The sequence below is a fragment of the Petaurus breviceps genome, unplaced genomic scaffold (genome assembly GCF_028583685.1).
Source record: "Petaurus breviceps papuanus isolate PSGF00001 unplaced genomic scaffold, PetGlider_PUasm1.0 78, whole genome shotgun sequence".
Taxonomy (NCBI): Eukaryota; Metazoa; Chordata; class Mammalia; order Diprotodontia; family Petauridae; genus Petaurus; species Petaurus breviceps.
The window spans coordinates 1,181,338-1,198,538 of NW_027186502.1; the positions used below are offsets into that span (position 1 = coordinate 1,181,338).

A 17,201-nucleotide genomic window follows, 5' to 3' on the forward strand; every position below is an offset into this window, starting at 1 on the left:
AGAATAAAAATTCCTAGTATGTATTCTGGCTCAAAGCTCCCTGTCCATCCTCATCTGTCATTACCCCCCTCCCCATCATATATTCAGTGATCCAGTCAAGCCAAACTATTCTCAATCCCTATTTTCATGCTGATCTTATTTCTGTAGCTTTCTTTATGACATTTCTCCTCCCCAGAATGGCCTACCCCAGACAGGGATCTATCTGCCTGTTGAAGTTCCTTCAGGGCCTTGCTTATGCACCGCCTCCTTAGATGCAGTGTTGTATAGTAGGTAGAGAGTTGAAACTGGAATCAGGAAGGCCTGGGTTCAAATCACAATCTAAGATGCTTACTGCCTGTATGAGTCAAGCCACTTAACCTCTTTGCCTTAGTTTTTCCTGTCTAAAAGTAGAAGGTTTAACTAGATGCTCTTTTGCATCTTAAAAATAAGTGCACTGTGCAGGACCAGCTCCTCTAGGTGGTTAACAGGCTAAGCTGAGCTCTTACAGTACAAACATTTTCTAACATGACAGTATCTATACTTCTTCTTACATTATTGGGATAGGGATAGGGACGGGAGCTGCAATTTCATTGGTAGAGGGAACTCCCAGGTGAGGAAACACCCATTAAAAATGCAGAGTGCCACCTTCTATGCAATTGACATTCTTGGTTGCCTAGGACACTGATATAAGCTCCCTTCCCACTCTAAATGCATGATCCTCTGACCCACTAAGCCTTCTCCCATCCCATTCCCAGATGAAGGTGATCTCTCCTTCAAATTTCTTAAAACACTTTTCCTAGTTTTCTGCCTTGAACCTCACTCTCCCATGTACCATAGTTATAGATGTATTTATCCTTCCTCTTCTCCCCTCTCCAAACCTCTCCCTGGCCCCAGTAAAATATAAAACTTCTTGAGGAGTAGGGTCAGGGTCATATCTGTCTTTGTATCTCCTTTGTACTTAGCATAGTGCCTTGTACGGTTGATTTTCATTAAATTATCTGTACATCTTCATCTTGAACAACACCACTTTCATTGCCATTACTGTTATTACAACTATATCAAGAAATCCATTGATGAGAGTGACCTGGCCTCTGCCTTTTCTTTCTTACAGGAATTTGGTTTGACATCCTTTCAGGGATTGGAAAGTTCTCCGTTATTAGCAATGTAAGTGTATAAATGGATCACACCTTTGACCTCCCTTCGAGTGCTACCAGATGAATCCGGGATTTTCCAGCAGCAGGAACAGCCCATGCATGTTTCCTTCTTATCTAAGTCTAAATATGTCTTCATTTAGAATCATAAGTCATGTGTTAGGTTGCAGAAAGGGCACTAAATAAATTTTGGCAGGTCTTTAACATGCACTAGATGTGTTACTGTGGATGTCAATGTGGACATCACTCAACATCTCCAAGGCTAAGTTTCTCCATGTATGAAATAGGGACAATACATGTTGCACCCACATGATGGAGTTATTGAGAGTATCAAGTGAGTTAACACATGTAAGAGTATTTGGCAAACCTAAAAGAACCATCTCAATATCAGCCATTATCTTATGAATGAAAAACTTCTTCCTACTTTTCACCTACATTTCTTTTCTGATGATGACATCTCTAAGCTGCTTGTCTAGTTTAATGGGAAGATAGCTTAGCTCAGGAAACAAAACCAGAAGATCTCTGCTCGTTTTCCCTCCCAACTGTAGCAATATTGTGGTTTCTGGTTCTATTCTATTGTTCATAGAAGTACAGAAAATGGCTTGATAGATGGGAAAATGGAAGATCAATCATTTCCTAAGTTTTGCTGCTAATAGGTTGGATTTAGGAAGCATCTACATTGGAACACTGGAATAAAATAACAGAAAATGAATTTAAATCTTCTTTGGGGGTACCTCTAGGCTATAATCATAATAATTAGCATTCATGCATATAGCACTTTAATGTTTGTGGTGTATATTGCAAATAACTTATTTGATCCTCACAATGATCCTGGGAGGGAAGCACTATTGTTATTCCCATTTTACAGATGAGGAAACTGAGGTATCAGAGTTTAAATGACTTGCCCAGGATCACATAAATTGGAAGTATGTGAGGTTGGGTTTGAACTCAAGTCTTCCTGACTTCACATCCGAAGTTCTATTTACTGTGTCACCACCTAGCTATCTTTTAAATTCTTTCAGCAAAAACTCCAATGCCATTGGCAAGAAAGAGGGCAATGAAATACTTGTCTCCCTAGCAGATATTCTCACATATATTCTCATACATATTTATTCATTCATTCAACATGCATTTATTTGAGATGCCAAACACTGATGCAAGATGACGTCCCTGTTTTCGAAGTCTAGTCTGTCTCACTTTCTCCCAGATAAAATGGGAAGAATGACATCTATCATGAGATAACGTAGTGAAATATTTTGAGAAGAAATGAAAATAATGAAAAAATGAAGCTACCTCAAAGAAACTAAAGAATAGTATAATTGGTAGTCTTATGTCTACCAGGTCACTCATGAGAAAATGAATAGTTCTAAGTACTATATATTACACTGAGGGGTATTCCAATCACTGTGGCTTATAGGTTGATTCTAATATTGATTGTACTTCTATAGAGTAATAAATACTGCACATAGGATGTTAATTTGGGCCTAATCCCACATTTCATGTAATCAGAACCTTAAATCAGAAAGATTTAGAACTGGAAGCTACTTTTTAAGCTATCTGGTTCAACCCCTTCATTTCACAGATGAAAAAACTAAGGTTTAGAGAAGTTAAGTAAGTGACCATGATCACATATCAGAGACAAGATTTAAATTCCAGTACACCAATCTCCCTTTCAAAGATATGCAGGAAATGAGTGTTGAGGAAATAAGAGGGATGCTAACACAAGTTTCTTGAATGTGCATTAGCTTCTCAACCCCCAATCTAAATTGTTTAATGTTATTTGGTACAAAGATATCTCTCAGCTCTAACACTGTAATGATGATGCTCTCCTTTTCATATTTTACAAATAACTTCCCCATTAATTATCAAAAGAATCCTATGACTTAGCTAGAATAGTTATGTTTCTCTCCATTTTATAGAAGAGGAAATTGAGGCCCATCGACCGAGTTTAAGTGACATGCATAAAGGCAAGTGATTAATTATGGGCAGAACTGAAATGTGGAATTGTTGTGTTCTTTAAAGCAAACCACACTGGCTCTCACATTTGCCAATGTCCTTTACTGGATCTGATGGGAGGTTTATAAGTGACTTATTGGCCTGTTGAATTGCTTGAAGGATTGCCTTGGCATCATCCATGCCCTATTATGATTCTATCTTATCAGAGACAGTAGTATCCCACCATGGAGTCCGTAGAAATGGGTGTTTGCTGAAGTAAAGCAATCTTCACCCCAGATCACATACCTCTGTCTGCATCCCAAATTACCATTCAATAGCAAATTGGTTTTGTCTCTTAGGCCTTTGTCATTGCTATCACCTCCGACTTCATTCCCCGCCTTGTGTACCAATACTCCTATAGTCATAATGGAACTCTTCATGGCTTCATCGACCATACTCTGTCCTATTTCAACGTCAGCCAGCTGAAGGAAGGGACACAGCCAAAGGACTCACACTTTGGCCAAGATGTTCTGTTCTGCAGGTAATTTTCTTCTTGATAAAAGTAGAGGGTGGGAGAAGAAGAGGTGGGGTAGGGCAGACTTCTGAGGACTGGTAACCTCAGTATAATGGTGATGTGGGAAAGAGATCTTGGTTCTATGTCCAAATTTTTCATCAACGGATTCACCTGCTGACACAGAATATTACATATTATATATTATATATTATATATAATAATATATTACAAAACTATAAAATATTATAAATGGAAGAAACCATTGAGAAAAGTCTCTCATTTTTCACATAATTAAACAGGCTCAGAGAGAAAAAGTGATTTGCTTAAAGCCATATTCACTACCATTTCCTAAAACAGTTTCAGTCAATTCATCAGCTATCAATTGAGTGCTTACCATGAGACCACAGCTTCCTCAACATTTCAAGGAACCCAAAGCTATAGGATCAGGTCAATCTCCACAAAGAAGGGAGGGTATTTCAAACAGGTAGAGTGACATGATGACCTGAGCCAAATCTTATAGATGAGGAATGGCACAACATTAATGATATAGGGAGAAAATACTATATTTGTCTCTATTTTTTGCTGTTATTATTCAATTGTTTCAGTTGTGTTTGACTCTTTGTGACCACATTTGGGGTTTTCTTGGCAAAGATATTGGTATGGTTTCCCATTTCCTTCTCTAGCTAATTTTAGAGATGAGGAAACTCAGGCAAACAGGGTTAAGTGACTTGCCCAGGGTCACACAGCTAGTAAGATTTGAATTCAGATCTTCCTGACTCTAGGACCAATGTTTGTAGTGCCAATGTGATATTTACAGCACCTATAGCAGCTATGAATATGCTGGCATAATTCTGAATGGAAAAATATAACAGACTCTCCACATGAAAGACAGAACCAAAACATATATTCAAACACCAGAAAGCCAAATCCATCATAGCAACAAAGAAATCTATGCACAAGAACACTGTGGGAGGGCAGGGGGGCACCACCATCCCCAAGCCTTCCCCCTGCTAGGGCCTTCCCACAAACAAACACCCTTTCAGTCACAATTTGCCTCCTGCTTCCTCTCTCCCCCTCAGCTCTAACTGTTCTAACTAATTCCTCTGAGCTCTGGTCCACCCATTCAGCAAGCTTTTCCCACCACAAATTCATGTGATTCAGGCTTCCATGTGACTTGAGCAGGTCACATGGGTCTATTAATGGAAGGGAAAGATCTTTCCATCTACATTACCATTACAGTGCTGTAACCATTGAGCCACCTAGCTGCTCTATGTGTTTATATGTATGTATACACACAGTCACACATACATATGTAAACACATATTCATACATATTTATATAATGTTTTTCTTTATGTTTTATATATATTCTATTTTTCTCTATATATTTTAATTATATGAAAGTGGCAGTTTTATGTGGGGGTATAAAACTGGAGAGTTGACTTAGCAACAAATTATGGAGACTTAGAAATCCAGGCATAGCAATTCAGACTTGGTGCAATTAGGAATAGGAAGCCATTGAACATTTTTGAGCAGGAAATTTTAGTGACATGTTATATTTTAGTAAGATTAATCTGGTTTTTATATGTAAAGTTGACTAGAGGCAGGAAAATTTAAGGAACTGTGGTCTAGATATGAGATAATAAGGTCCTTGTGAGGGATCACATTACTGAGAGCATTAGAGAGAAAGAAAAAACAAAGCCTTTTTTCACATTTATTTATTTTATTTTTAATTTATGAATAAAACAAACATTTCTATAATGCTTTTATTTTCTCCCTGACTTTTGTCTGCCTCTTTCTCTTGCTGACCCAGTGCAGGTATTGGCTTCAGCATTATATCTCATCTCTTCTTTATTCACAATCACGCAGGAAACTTTGTCTTCTGTTGTATAGCCCAGGCCTTGATTGGGTCTTGGAGGTCCACTGGTTTCAGGCCTCCAGGAGGGGACAGCCCAGGTGCCTCTGCCCTTTTCCTGTATCCTTTATTTTGATCTCCTGGAACGGCTACCAAATGTTAATATTAAGTGTCCTAGAGGTTCCCTAGGCATTTTGGATGCTTCTTTCTTCCTCTATATCCTTGCACAGTGGCTAAGCTTTTTGAAAAACATATTTTACAATAAGCATTTCCATATTCTTATCTCTCACTCACTTCTTAACCCCTTTATAATCCAACTTCTTACATTGTTCCACCAAAAGTGCTCTCTCCAAAGTTAACAGTGACCATTTAGTTGTCAAATTCAATAGTTGTTTGTTTTTTTCAATCCTCATTCTTTTTTACCTCTCTGTAGCATTTGACACTATTGATTAACCTCTTCTCTTTAAGACTCTCTTCTCTCTAGGATTCAGAACATCACCCTCTGGTGGTTTTCCTCCTACCTATTTAACTGCTACTTCTCAGTCTCCTTTGCTGGGTCCTAATCTAGTTCATACCCTCTTATGGTTATATAGGTGTCTTATAGGGTTCTCTCCTGGGCCCTCTTCTTTTCTTTTTTTTTTTCAAATAAAATGCTTTATTAACTTCTGGTTTACATCATTCATTTCCACCAGATTTTGAATTACAAATTTTTTCGCCATTTTTCTCCTACCCAACACCCCAAAATAGTGGTCCCACAGGATATCCCCTCCTCTAATCTGCTCTCTCCCATATCTTCTCCCATAGCCCCTTTGACTTTTCCAGTAGGGCATAGTGGATCTCTATGCCCCAATGCCTGTATATCTTATTTGCCAATTACATGTAAAATAGTATTAATAACTGTATTTATATATTTTTAAATATTTGATTTTAAAACTTTGAATTTCAGATTCATTCTCTTCCTCCCTTGTCACCCACCCTTACTAGGAAGATAAGCAATTCAGTATAGGTTGTACATGTGTAGCTATGCAAAACAATACCATAGTACATGTAGAATAAAGACTGACTATATTTCGCTCCCTCCTATCCCACCTCCCACTTGTTCTATTCTTTACTTTGATCCTGTTCCTTTTCAAAAGTGGTTGCTTTCAATTTCTCTCCCCCCCAGCCTGCTCTCCCTTACATCATCCTCCCTCTCATCAGCTTCCCCCCCCTACTCTCTTAAAGGGTGAGATAGCCTATTTAGTGTGTATGGCATTCCCTCGCTGAGCCAAATTCAATGGGAATAAGATTTTGCCTTTTTGCCTTCCTGTTCTTCCCCTCCATTGTAACCATTTCCCCTTGCCTCTTCTATATGAGATAGTTTACCCCTTTCTGCCTCTCCACATCTCCTCTTGTTATGTTCCTCTCTCACCTCTTAATTTCACCTTTTAAGTATCATCCCTTCCTATTAAATTGGTCTTGTGCCCTCGATCGATGTATACGTGTAAACATATATACATACATTCACATATGTATTCATATGCCCATATACCCTCCTATATAGACATACATATATATGTATATATGTGTATGTATGTATATATATGTTCCCTTCAACTATTATCATACTGAGAAAAGTTTCATCAGTTACGATTATCGTTTTTCCACATAGGAATGTAAATAGTTCAACTTTGATAGGTTCCTTATGATTTCTTTCCCTGTTTACCTTCTCATGCTTCTCTTGCTTCTTACATCTGAATGTCAAATTTTCTATTCAACTCTGATTTTTTCATCAAGAGTGCTTGAAAGTCCTCTATTCCACCGAATGACCATATTTTACCCTGAAACATGATACTTACTTTTGCTGGGTAGGTGATTCTTGGTTTTAATCCCAGCTCCTTTGCCCTCTGGAATATCATTCCAAGCCCTTTGATCCCTCAGTGTAGAAGCTGCCAGATCCTGTGTTATCCTGATTGTGTTTCCACAGTATTCAAATTGTTTCTTCCTGGATGCTTGTAATATTTTCTCCATCATCTGTGAATTTCAGAACCTAGCTATAATATTCCTGGGAGTCTTCTTTTGGGGATCTTTTCCAGGAGGTGATCAGTGGATTCTTTCAACCTCTATTTTGCCCTCTGGTTCTAAAACATCAGGGCAGTTTTCCTTGAGAATTTCTTGGGGGATGATTTCTAGGTTCTTATTTTGATCATGGCTTTCAGGTAGTCCAATAATTTTTAAATTATCTCTCCTGGATCTATTTTCCAGGTCAGTGGTTTTCCCCATGAGATATTTCATAGTGTCTTCTATTCTTTCATTTGTTTGGATTTGTTTAATAGCATCTTGATTTCTCATAAAGTCACTAGCTTCCATTTGCTCCAATCTAATTCTGAAGGAATGATTTACTTCAGTGAGCTTTTGAGATTCTTTTTCCATCTGGCAAATTCAGCTTTTTAAGGCGTTCTTCTCCTCATTGGCTTTTTGAGCCTCTTTTGCCATTTGAGTTAGTCTATTTTTTAAGGTGTTATTTTCCTCAGTCAGGCTGTTGACTCTCATCTCATCATTTTCTTGCTTTGTTCTCATTTCTCTTCCCAATTTTTCCTCCACTTCTCTTATTTGCTTCTTAAGGTTCTCTGTGGCCTGTAACTAGCTCATATTTTTCGTTGAAGCTTTTGGTGCAGGAGTTCTGACTTCTTTGTCTTCCTCCTGTTCCATGCTTTGATTCTTTTTGTCCAGGCCAGGAGCTGAAGCTGCTATGTGGCGGCAGCTGTGCCGCAGCCCTCAGCAGCTTCTCCCTCCAGGGGATAAAGGCTGATGCACTCCCAATTACTGGATCCCAAAGTCTACACTGCACTGACCTCTCACTCTGTCCTTTGCATCTTCAGTGGTTGATCAGGCCAGCCATGGGACTAAAACCTCTGGTGCAGGGCTAGAGTCAGCTCCCCATGTGCTGCACTGGCTAATTCCTGCTAGCCTGCTGGGCTGTTCTCAACAGGAGATTAGCTTCTTTGTGTCATTTTGTGGGTTCTGTAGTTCCAAAATTTGTTCAGAGTCCCCTTTTGCATGAATTGGGGGAGGTGGAAGCCAGAGTTCCACAGAAGTCCTGTTTCTACTCTGCCATCTTGACTCTGCCTCCAAGGCTCACCTAGTCCAATAATTTTTAAATTATCTCTCCTGGATCTATTTTCCAGGTCAGTTGTTTTCCTGATGGGATATTTCACATTGCCTTCTATTTTTTCATTTGTTTGGATCTGTTTAATGGTATCTTGAGTTCTCATAAAGTCACTAGTTTCCATTTGCTCCAATCTAATTCTGAAGGAATGATTCTCTTCAGTGAGCTTTTGAGATTCTTTTTCCATCTGGCAAATTCAGCTTTTTAAGGCATTCTTCTCCTCATTGCCTTTTTGAGCCTCTTTTGCCATTTGAGTTAGTCTATTTTTTAAGGTGTTATTTTCTTCAGTCAGGTTGTTGACTCTCAATTTATAATTTTCTTGCTTTGTTCTCATTTCTCTCCCCAATTTTTCCTCCACTTCTCTTATTTGCTTTTCAAAATCCTTCTTAAGGTCCTCTATGGCCTGTAAAAAGCTCATATTTTTCTTGGAAGTGTTTGGTGCAGGAGTTCTGACTTCATTTTCTTCCTCCTGTTCCTTGTTTTGATCCTTTTTGTACCCAAAATAGGAGTGTAAAGTTGGATTGCTCTGTTTGTTTTGCTTCCTTTGCCTGTGCATGTTACCACTCAGTTACTTGACTTTTGGGCTTTTTGCCACAGTAGGTCTCTGCCACCAGACAGGGGAGCTTCATACCAAATGCTGGGATTTTCTCATCTGCTGAAGGTATTAGATGGGTACCCTCTCTGAAGCTTCCACATGCTCTCGCAAGCTTGTCACACACCCCAAGACCTCCACCCTAGACCACAATCCATATCCAAGCATATTAAAGCAAGAGCGATTACCCCTCAAACTGGTCACTTGCTTCCCCTACAATCTGCAGGCCAGGAGCTGAAGCAGCCATGTGGCTGTGGCTACATGGCCACAGAACCTCAGCCTCTTCTCACCCTGGGGGCAAAAGCCAATCGCACTCCTAACTACTGTATCCCAAAGTCCACACTGCACTGACCTCTCACTTTGTCCTTGGCATCTATATGTTGATAATTCTGGAAACCACCACAGCTGCTGGTGATCTGAAATCCCTCCAGCAGGTGGCTGGTCATGCTACCCTGAGGCTAAAACCTCAGATTTGTAGGGGGCTGGGGTCAGCTCCCAAAACAGTGCACTGGCCCCTTCCTGTTTGCCTGCCGGGCTGTCCTCAGCGGGAGGTTAGCTTCTCTGTGTCATTTTGTGGGTTCTGTAACTCCAAAGTTTCTTCAGAGTCACCTTTTACTGAATTGGGGTAGGTGGAAACCAGAGCCCCATGGAAGTCCTGTTTCTACTCTGCCATCTTGACTCCGCGCCCCACCCCCCTTTTCTTTCTCTATACTTGGATTTATGCTGATGATTCTCAAATCTACCTATCCTGATCTAACCTCTCCATTAACCTCCAATCTCATATCTCTAACTGCTTTTCAGACATCTCAAGATGGATGTTAATAGACATCTTAAACCCAACTGTCCAAAATAGAACTCAGTCTTTTCACCTAAATCCATGCCCTCTCCCCATAACTTACTTCCCTATTACTATTGAAGGCAACACCATCTTCCTAGATCCTCAGATTTGCAACCTAGGTGTCATTCTCAACTCCTCACTATTTCTCACTCCCCTCTCCCCCTCCTGCTGCCATATCTAGTCTGTTTCTAAAGCCTGTTTTACCTTTGCATTATCTCTGGAATGTCCCCTTCTCTCCTCTGATACTTATACTATCCTGACTCAAGTCTTCATCAACGTATGTTTGGACAAATACGATAGTCTGCTGTTGAATCTGTCTGTCGCAAGTCTCTCCAACTTCCATTGAACCACCAAAGTGATTTTCTAAAAACAGAGATCAAACCATGTCACACCTTCCCCACCTGCACCCCCCACCCCATTCAGTGATTATCTATTGTCTTCAGGATCAAATACAAAGTCTGTTTTTTCTCCAAACCCTTCATAACCTATGCTCCACCCCTTCTAGTCTTGCACTTTTATCCTCTGCCACATACACTTCAATCCAGTGATACTGGTTTCCTTGCTGTTGCTAGAACAAGACATTCCATCTCTCAGCTCTGGGGATTTTATCTGACTGTGCCTCATGGCCCCCTGCTCTCCCTTCTCATCTCTGCCTACTGGTCCCCTTGTGGCAGGAGGCATATTCTTGTATAGTTCTGGGCCATATGAAGAAGCTTATTTATATTTTTCTTTCAACTTATTGACCACTGCTTCATCTAGCACCCTTTTAAAATTTTATTGAGTAGTTTCTTAGAGAAGCTAGGTTTAGCTATAATGTTTGACTTTACTGGAAGTCATGTCATGGCTTAATAATAGTGATTTCTACTCCTAGGGACTGCCTCTCCATTCTTAAATTTACTTGTAAAATTCTGATAAAATGAATGGGGTGGTAAACTTTGGAACTAGCTGAATTTTTAAGGAAGTTACTAGCAGTAGAGACATGACTATTTGCTGAGCCTTTGATTTCAAAAGTCTTTTTCTGCAAGATTGTTGTGTAATTTTTAAAATTAAAAATATTTTTTAGGGGTGGCTAGGTGGTGCAGTGAATAGAGCACTGGCCCTGGGGTCAGGAGGACCTGAGTTCAAATGTGGCTTCAGACACTTAACACACACACACACACACACACACACACACACACACACAAACTAGCTGTGTGACCTTGGGTGAGACAACCCCAATTGCCCTACCCTCTTCCCTCCAAAAAAACCCAAAACATTTTTTAAAAATGTGGTTCTCCAGAGGAGTAAAGAGTTGTTTCATGGGTATTCAGAATACACATGAGGGTCAGACATATAGAAGTTATATCAATATTAGACACATGGTTTAGGAAACAGGCAATGACCATACCAGTCTGTTTTCACATCTGCTGCCGTTAGCTAAATTGCTTCCAGACCTCCAGGTAGGGTTCCTCTAGATTTGGGCACCCAGGACAAAGCTCTGTTTGGTTAATCTGCCTCACCCCAGTTCTAGTTCTGCCACAGTATGGATCGTGCCAAAAAGTAGAGGAAGCAGAACTCAGCAGAGGGTTACAGGGAGGATCAGATGTGATAGTATTTTTCACTTCTGTGTGATCTTGGACAAATCACCTCCCCTCTCTGTGCTTCAGTTTCCTCATCTATAAAATGGAAGTGTTAGACTAGATGACCTGTAAAGTCCATTCCTATTCCAATGTTATGTGTTTACATGAGTCTGTGATTTGGGACTTTAGCAGTTAATCCAAATATTGGTGGAAAATGGTGGTGCAAATGACCAACTCTGTGCCCCAGGTACTGTATCAACTAGTTAAGAGGATCATGATCAATACAGAACTGAATTCTCTAGAATATTGTTGGGATAGTCTTAGAACAAGAAATAATGGAAAAGTGACGGAGGAAACCTTTCTATAGCCTGGAGATAGGTTGCCCTTCCTCAGTTTCTATTCTTACCTACCCTTAATCACTCGGTCAAACTGACACCTGGGAAAGACCTTAGCTTAAAAAGGCCATGGTATCGCACTGCATCCCGGGGACATTTCCAGTCATCCTCTTCCATATCCTGCCATCAGACCCAGCTGGCTCCAGAGGAGAGTGTGGCTGATTTTGCACAGCCCTCCCTCACTTGAATCTAATTCACTTGCATGTCATGGCATCACCTTCCTCATATCATGGTCCTCTTCCAGAAAGAAGGACAAACCACAGCAGTGTGACCCAACCTAAATGCAAAGCTTACCTCTGGCAAAAAGTGTTGGCAGTGTGTTGGCTCTTCTTATTATTGGTTTTTAATGACCTTGGGAGATAAACGTGGTCAAATAAAAGTTCTTCCAGGGCTCTAACCTTGCTTTATCAGGTATAAAGGTATCTTTAAAATAGCAGAACAAGATAGAAAACTCTCTGCCTAATCCTGCAGGATGCATTCCAACATATTTGGAACAGCACTTTCTGTGGCAGTCAGAGTGCTCTGGCAAAGATGCTCCATAAACAGTCCAGTGACGTCAATACCCAAGATGTGATTAGCATCTGATGAGGCCGAAGGACCTCAGTGTCGCCAGGAAGGCTGGATGAGGGCTGTCCCCTGGGGAATTGGACTTCATGTCCCTTATTTGGGCCCCTTTATCCTGCAGTAGTGGATAAACTTGGCTTCTGAGCCAGACAGGGCCCCTAAGATACTGTCACCCATCTGTTTGGAGGTGGCGAGCAGAGCTCCGCCATCCTGAAAGAAGACATTGGGTGGTGGCTGTTTATTTGCATTTCCTAAGTACTTCCATATTCTCTTAGAGCCTGGAGCTGCCGATCATCTGCTCCTAGTTGAAATGTACAGATTTAGCTTTTCCTAGTGTTCTCTTTCCTGATCTTTATCAGCCTGCCAGATTGACATAGTTCTCATTCATTTCTAATTGCCCATACTGTCTTTTTTTTGTTAAAGACCAATTTCAGAAGGCAATTTTTAAGAAGCTCGCATGGTTTAAAATCATTGGAGCTGATTATGTTTAGCATTAATATGGCATTAATTCCCGTAGCACTGAAGCCCTTCAAATGATTTTTAAGCTACCACATGCTTTTAGCATATGAGGCAGACAGACCCCCTAAACTGGCTCACGGATTAGTTGAAATGTTATTTATAAAATAATGTTTAATGATTGCATATGGCATAGATCTGCCTCCATCTTCCTTGTTCATAACATTAGTGGGGTTGTTTTGGGGGATGGGGGGAGATTTATCATATAAAAGTCCCATTCTAAATCTAAAACTTACCTTGATCTCTTCACCTTTAAATAGAGAAAGGTAATATGTTGGACTTATATTCAGTAGAACCTGTGTTTGTATCCTACTTCTAACACCTACTAGCTATGCAACCATGGGCAAATCATTTAACTTCCATGAGCACCAAGTTTACAATTTATCTTTTTAATGATACCATGGGATAATGTACGTATGGCATCCTTCAATCATTCTCTTAACTTGAACTAACATGGGAAGGTTTGGTCATCCATATGGGTGACTGCAAACAGATTCTCTAGGTAACTGTATGGGTGATTGTTCTTAACAGCATAGCTCATGAACCCCCATCAATGTACTTCTCAATAACGACCAATTAGTAGACTCAGCTTTTAGAAAAGGTATTTACTCAAATGGTATGGCAAAATCTTTAGGTACAAAGCATTTCCCCCCCACCTCACTGCCCCAAGCCTGGACTCCACTCTCTTCACAGATATACAAAGAGCTTGGGGAAGAGTGAGCATAAACTTAAAATACAGTAGAAGTGAGGCGCGTGTGTAGGGAACATATATGAACAAGGCAGTTCAAAACTCTGGCACAGCACAATGTTCCTTTCTCAAAGTCCTCATAAAGCTAGTGTCAGTGATCACAAGTAACTGCTGCTTTGTTCAGTCATTCCAGTCATGTCTGACTCTTCGTGACTCCGTTAAGGGAGTTTCTTGGCAAAGATAGCGGAGCAGTTTGTTGTTTCCTTCTCTAGCTCATTTTACAGATGAGGAACCATGGCAAACAGGGTGAAGTGACTTGCCCAGACTCACTCTGAAGCTGGAATTGAGCTCAGGAAGATGTGTCTTCCTGCCTCCAGGGCTAGCAATCTATCTACCATATATGATCATAGGATTGAGTCCTCCCCATTCTATCATTCTATGAGTCTTTGGTTCAAAGAATAAGTATTCTATCCTCTTGAAAGAATGTTTTGAATTCTTTAGGGACAGTCTCATGATCAGTAATATGAAGGGCTTTTGCCAGGTGCCTACAATATGTATAGACTAAGTAGGTTTTGATTCCCTCTCGGAATGAATATTTTAAGTACTGGAAAAAAAATGGAAGGAAAGACATCAGAGATTGAAGAATACTAAAGTTGGGGGTGGTTAGGTGGCACAGTGAATACAGCACCGGCCCTGGAGTTAGGAGGACCTGATTTCAAATCTGGCCTCAGACATTTAACACTTACTAGCTGTGTGACCTTGGGCAAGTCACTTATTCCCAATTGCCCTGCCCTCTCCCCTGTAAAAAGCAACCCCCCTCCCAAAGAATAATACTAAGGTTGGTGAGAAAGAAAGAAGGGAGGACTTAAAAGTGGCATGTGAAAACCAGATAGTAAATAATTCCCCATAGCCATGGGCATAAGCTGCCCTCCTCCCCATCCCCCACCCCAGTTACCCTAACATCTCTTAATAATAACTGTCATTTATATAGCATTTTCAGTCCTATAAAGTTTGTTGTTTTTTCCCCCCTCATGGCAACCTTGTGAATTAGTTGGTGTATTATTATTTTCAGATTATAGCCAAGGAAGCTGAGAATCTGAAAGTCTCAGTTGACTTGCCCATCATCCCAGTTAATAATGTATTAGATTGATCTGAATCCAGGTCTGACTCCAAGCCCAGCATTCCACCCACTTTACAGTAATGCTATTCTAATTCCAAAATAAAGTAACCCACATTTATATAGCCTTTGTAGACTTCCAAAGAACTTTTTTTTCCCTCTCACAACAGCCATGATGAGGTGAGGTAGGTTGTACGAGTTGTTTGTCTTCTTTTTCCAGATGAGGAAAATGAAATGGCAGCTGTGTCAAGCCCTGGATTTTTAGCCTGTGTTTCCCACCTCTAGGTCCACTGCTCTGTTCACTATGCCATGGATTCTCTTAACATTCTAAAATCCTAGACCTAGAAGATAACCTTAGAGATTATCAAATCCTAGACCTAGAAGATAACCTTAGAGATTATCAAATCCTAGACCTAGAAGATGCCTTAGAGATTATCTAATCTTGGCATCTCCAAACTACTTCAGAGTTCTTCTAGGAATCCCTTCTCTGGTATCACTAACAATAAATAGTTTGAAGATGCTTGATGACCTCCAGTTAGGGGCAACCTGATACTTCCCCACAAAAGTTATTGTTTTTTTTTCAGGTCCAACTATTAGGAAATTCTTCCTTTTATTGATGAGAAATCTGTCTCCTTGTAATGTCTACAGATAATTCTTAATTCCATTCTCAGGCTGAGGAAAGCAAGTCTAATATTTATTTCTTCCTCATATGATAGCCTTTCAGATGCTTCAAGACTTAAAAACTACTAGCATGTCTCCCCTTAGTCTTGCCTTCTTCAGGTTCATCATCTCCAGTTGCTTCAACAACTTCTTATATGGCATGACTGTGGCTACCAATTCTCTCATTCTAGATGCACTCCAGTTTGCCAATGATTATATGAATGTGTTCTAACTAGGGCAGAATCTCTCTCACTCTTTACATAAAGCCTCTGTTAATATTACTTTATGATGTTTTATTATTCTTGACTTTGATTTCAGTCAACAAACATATATTGAGCACTATGTGCCAGGAATGGTAAATGCAAAGAAGGGCAAAAGGCAAAAAGTCCCAACTCTCAAGAGCGTGTAGTCAATATACTATTGTTTGACTATGGCTATTGACTATGTAGTCAATCATACTATTGATTTATATTAAGTTTACTATCTACCCAGTCTGGTGTCTTTTTCACATGAAATGTTTTCTAGTTATGCCTCTTCCATTCTGCACTTACAAAGTCGATTTTTGAATCCAACTTTAGCATACTAAATTTATTCCTTTATCTTAAAGGATGAATCAAAAAAGTTAAGCTTTATCTTATCAGACACAGCTAATTTTGGTACCCTATGCAACATAGGGTCTCATATATTAGCTGTCTTTTTCTTGCTTTATGCCATCTGCAAAAGTGATGCCTTTATCCAAGTCACTGGATAAAAAATGCTAAATAGCACAGGTCCTTGAGAGGTCTCTAGGTCAGATCATTATAGACCTCCCTAAAGCTTGGCATCCCTGATTTAACTGTTACTTAATGAATCACATCATTTAACCATTCCTCCTAAGATCATCTAACTGGTATATCTCCCACTTGTCCGTGAGTAGCATAAGAGATTTTGTCTAATATTTTGCTAACATCCATGCTTGATCTTCCACCCTAGTAGCCAAAGAAAGAAAGAGAGAAAGAAAATGACTCCAGACTCACCTAACCTGTTCCTGTTGAAATCATGCTGCCTTTTATGGAGACTTCATTTTCTAAATGCTAACAAACAACCAATTCAACAATAAGCTCCATGATTTTTTTTTCCAGAAAAAGAAGTAAAACTCATAGGGATACAGGTTGTTTTCTTAAGTCTACCAGCTTCTCTTTTGTTTGAAAATGAAGATGCCATTTTCTATGTTCAAGTTAAGCAATACTTTTCCTATTCCTTATGATTTTTCAGAGATCACCAAGTTTTTGACTCAGCAGTCACATCTGCCTTATCTTTCAGTTCATCTTCTCATTAAATCCTATTGAGGGTAGTTAGATGGCCATTTGCTGTCTTTTAACAATCTCTCTGTGTTTTAATGTCTTTCCAACCACTTTTGTTCTAGCTTTCTAAATCATTAGATAATTCCTCTTGTTCCATTATCATCACCCCTTCTTTGATACCTGCTTTGATTTCTTCTCCCCAACATGTTTTTAAAAGCCCTTTTTATTTTCCTTGGAATCCATCACTGACTTCAACCCATTCTGAGCTTTATCATTGCTATTGTTCTTAGAGAAAAAAAAAAACTGGAGGCAACCTAAGTGCCCCACAATGGAGAAATTGTGTTCCATTACTGTCTTTCATTGATATAATATATTCCACTAAGATTGGCAAGTATGAGGTATGTAGTA

At 39.7% G+C, this 17,201-nt stretch overlaps 1 protein-coding gene across 1 annotated transcript in view; it reads left to right on the plus strand.

The window, feature by feature from the left end:
- Positions 1 to 17,201, plus strand: part of ANO2 (anoctamin 2) — a 573,391-nt gene that overhangs the window by 531,571 nt on the left and 24,619 nt on the right. The window contains exons 23-24 of the mRNA XM_069106084.1: positions 1,091 to 1,143; positions 3,425 to 3,606. Coding sequence (XP_068962185.1) covers positions 1,091 to 1,143; positions 3,425 to 3,606 — 235 coding nt within the window. The remainder of the gene's footprint in view (positions 1 to 1,090; positions 1,144 to 3,424; positions 3,607 to 17,201) is intronic.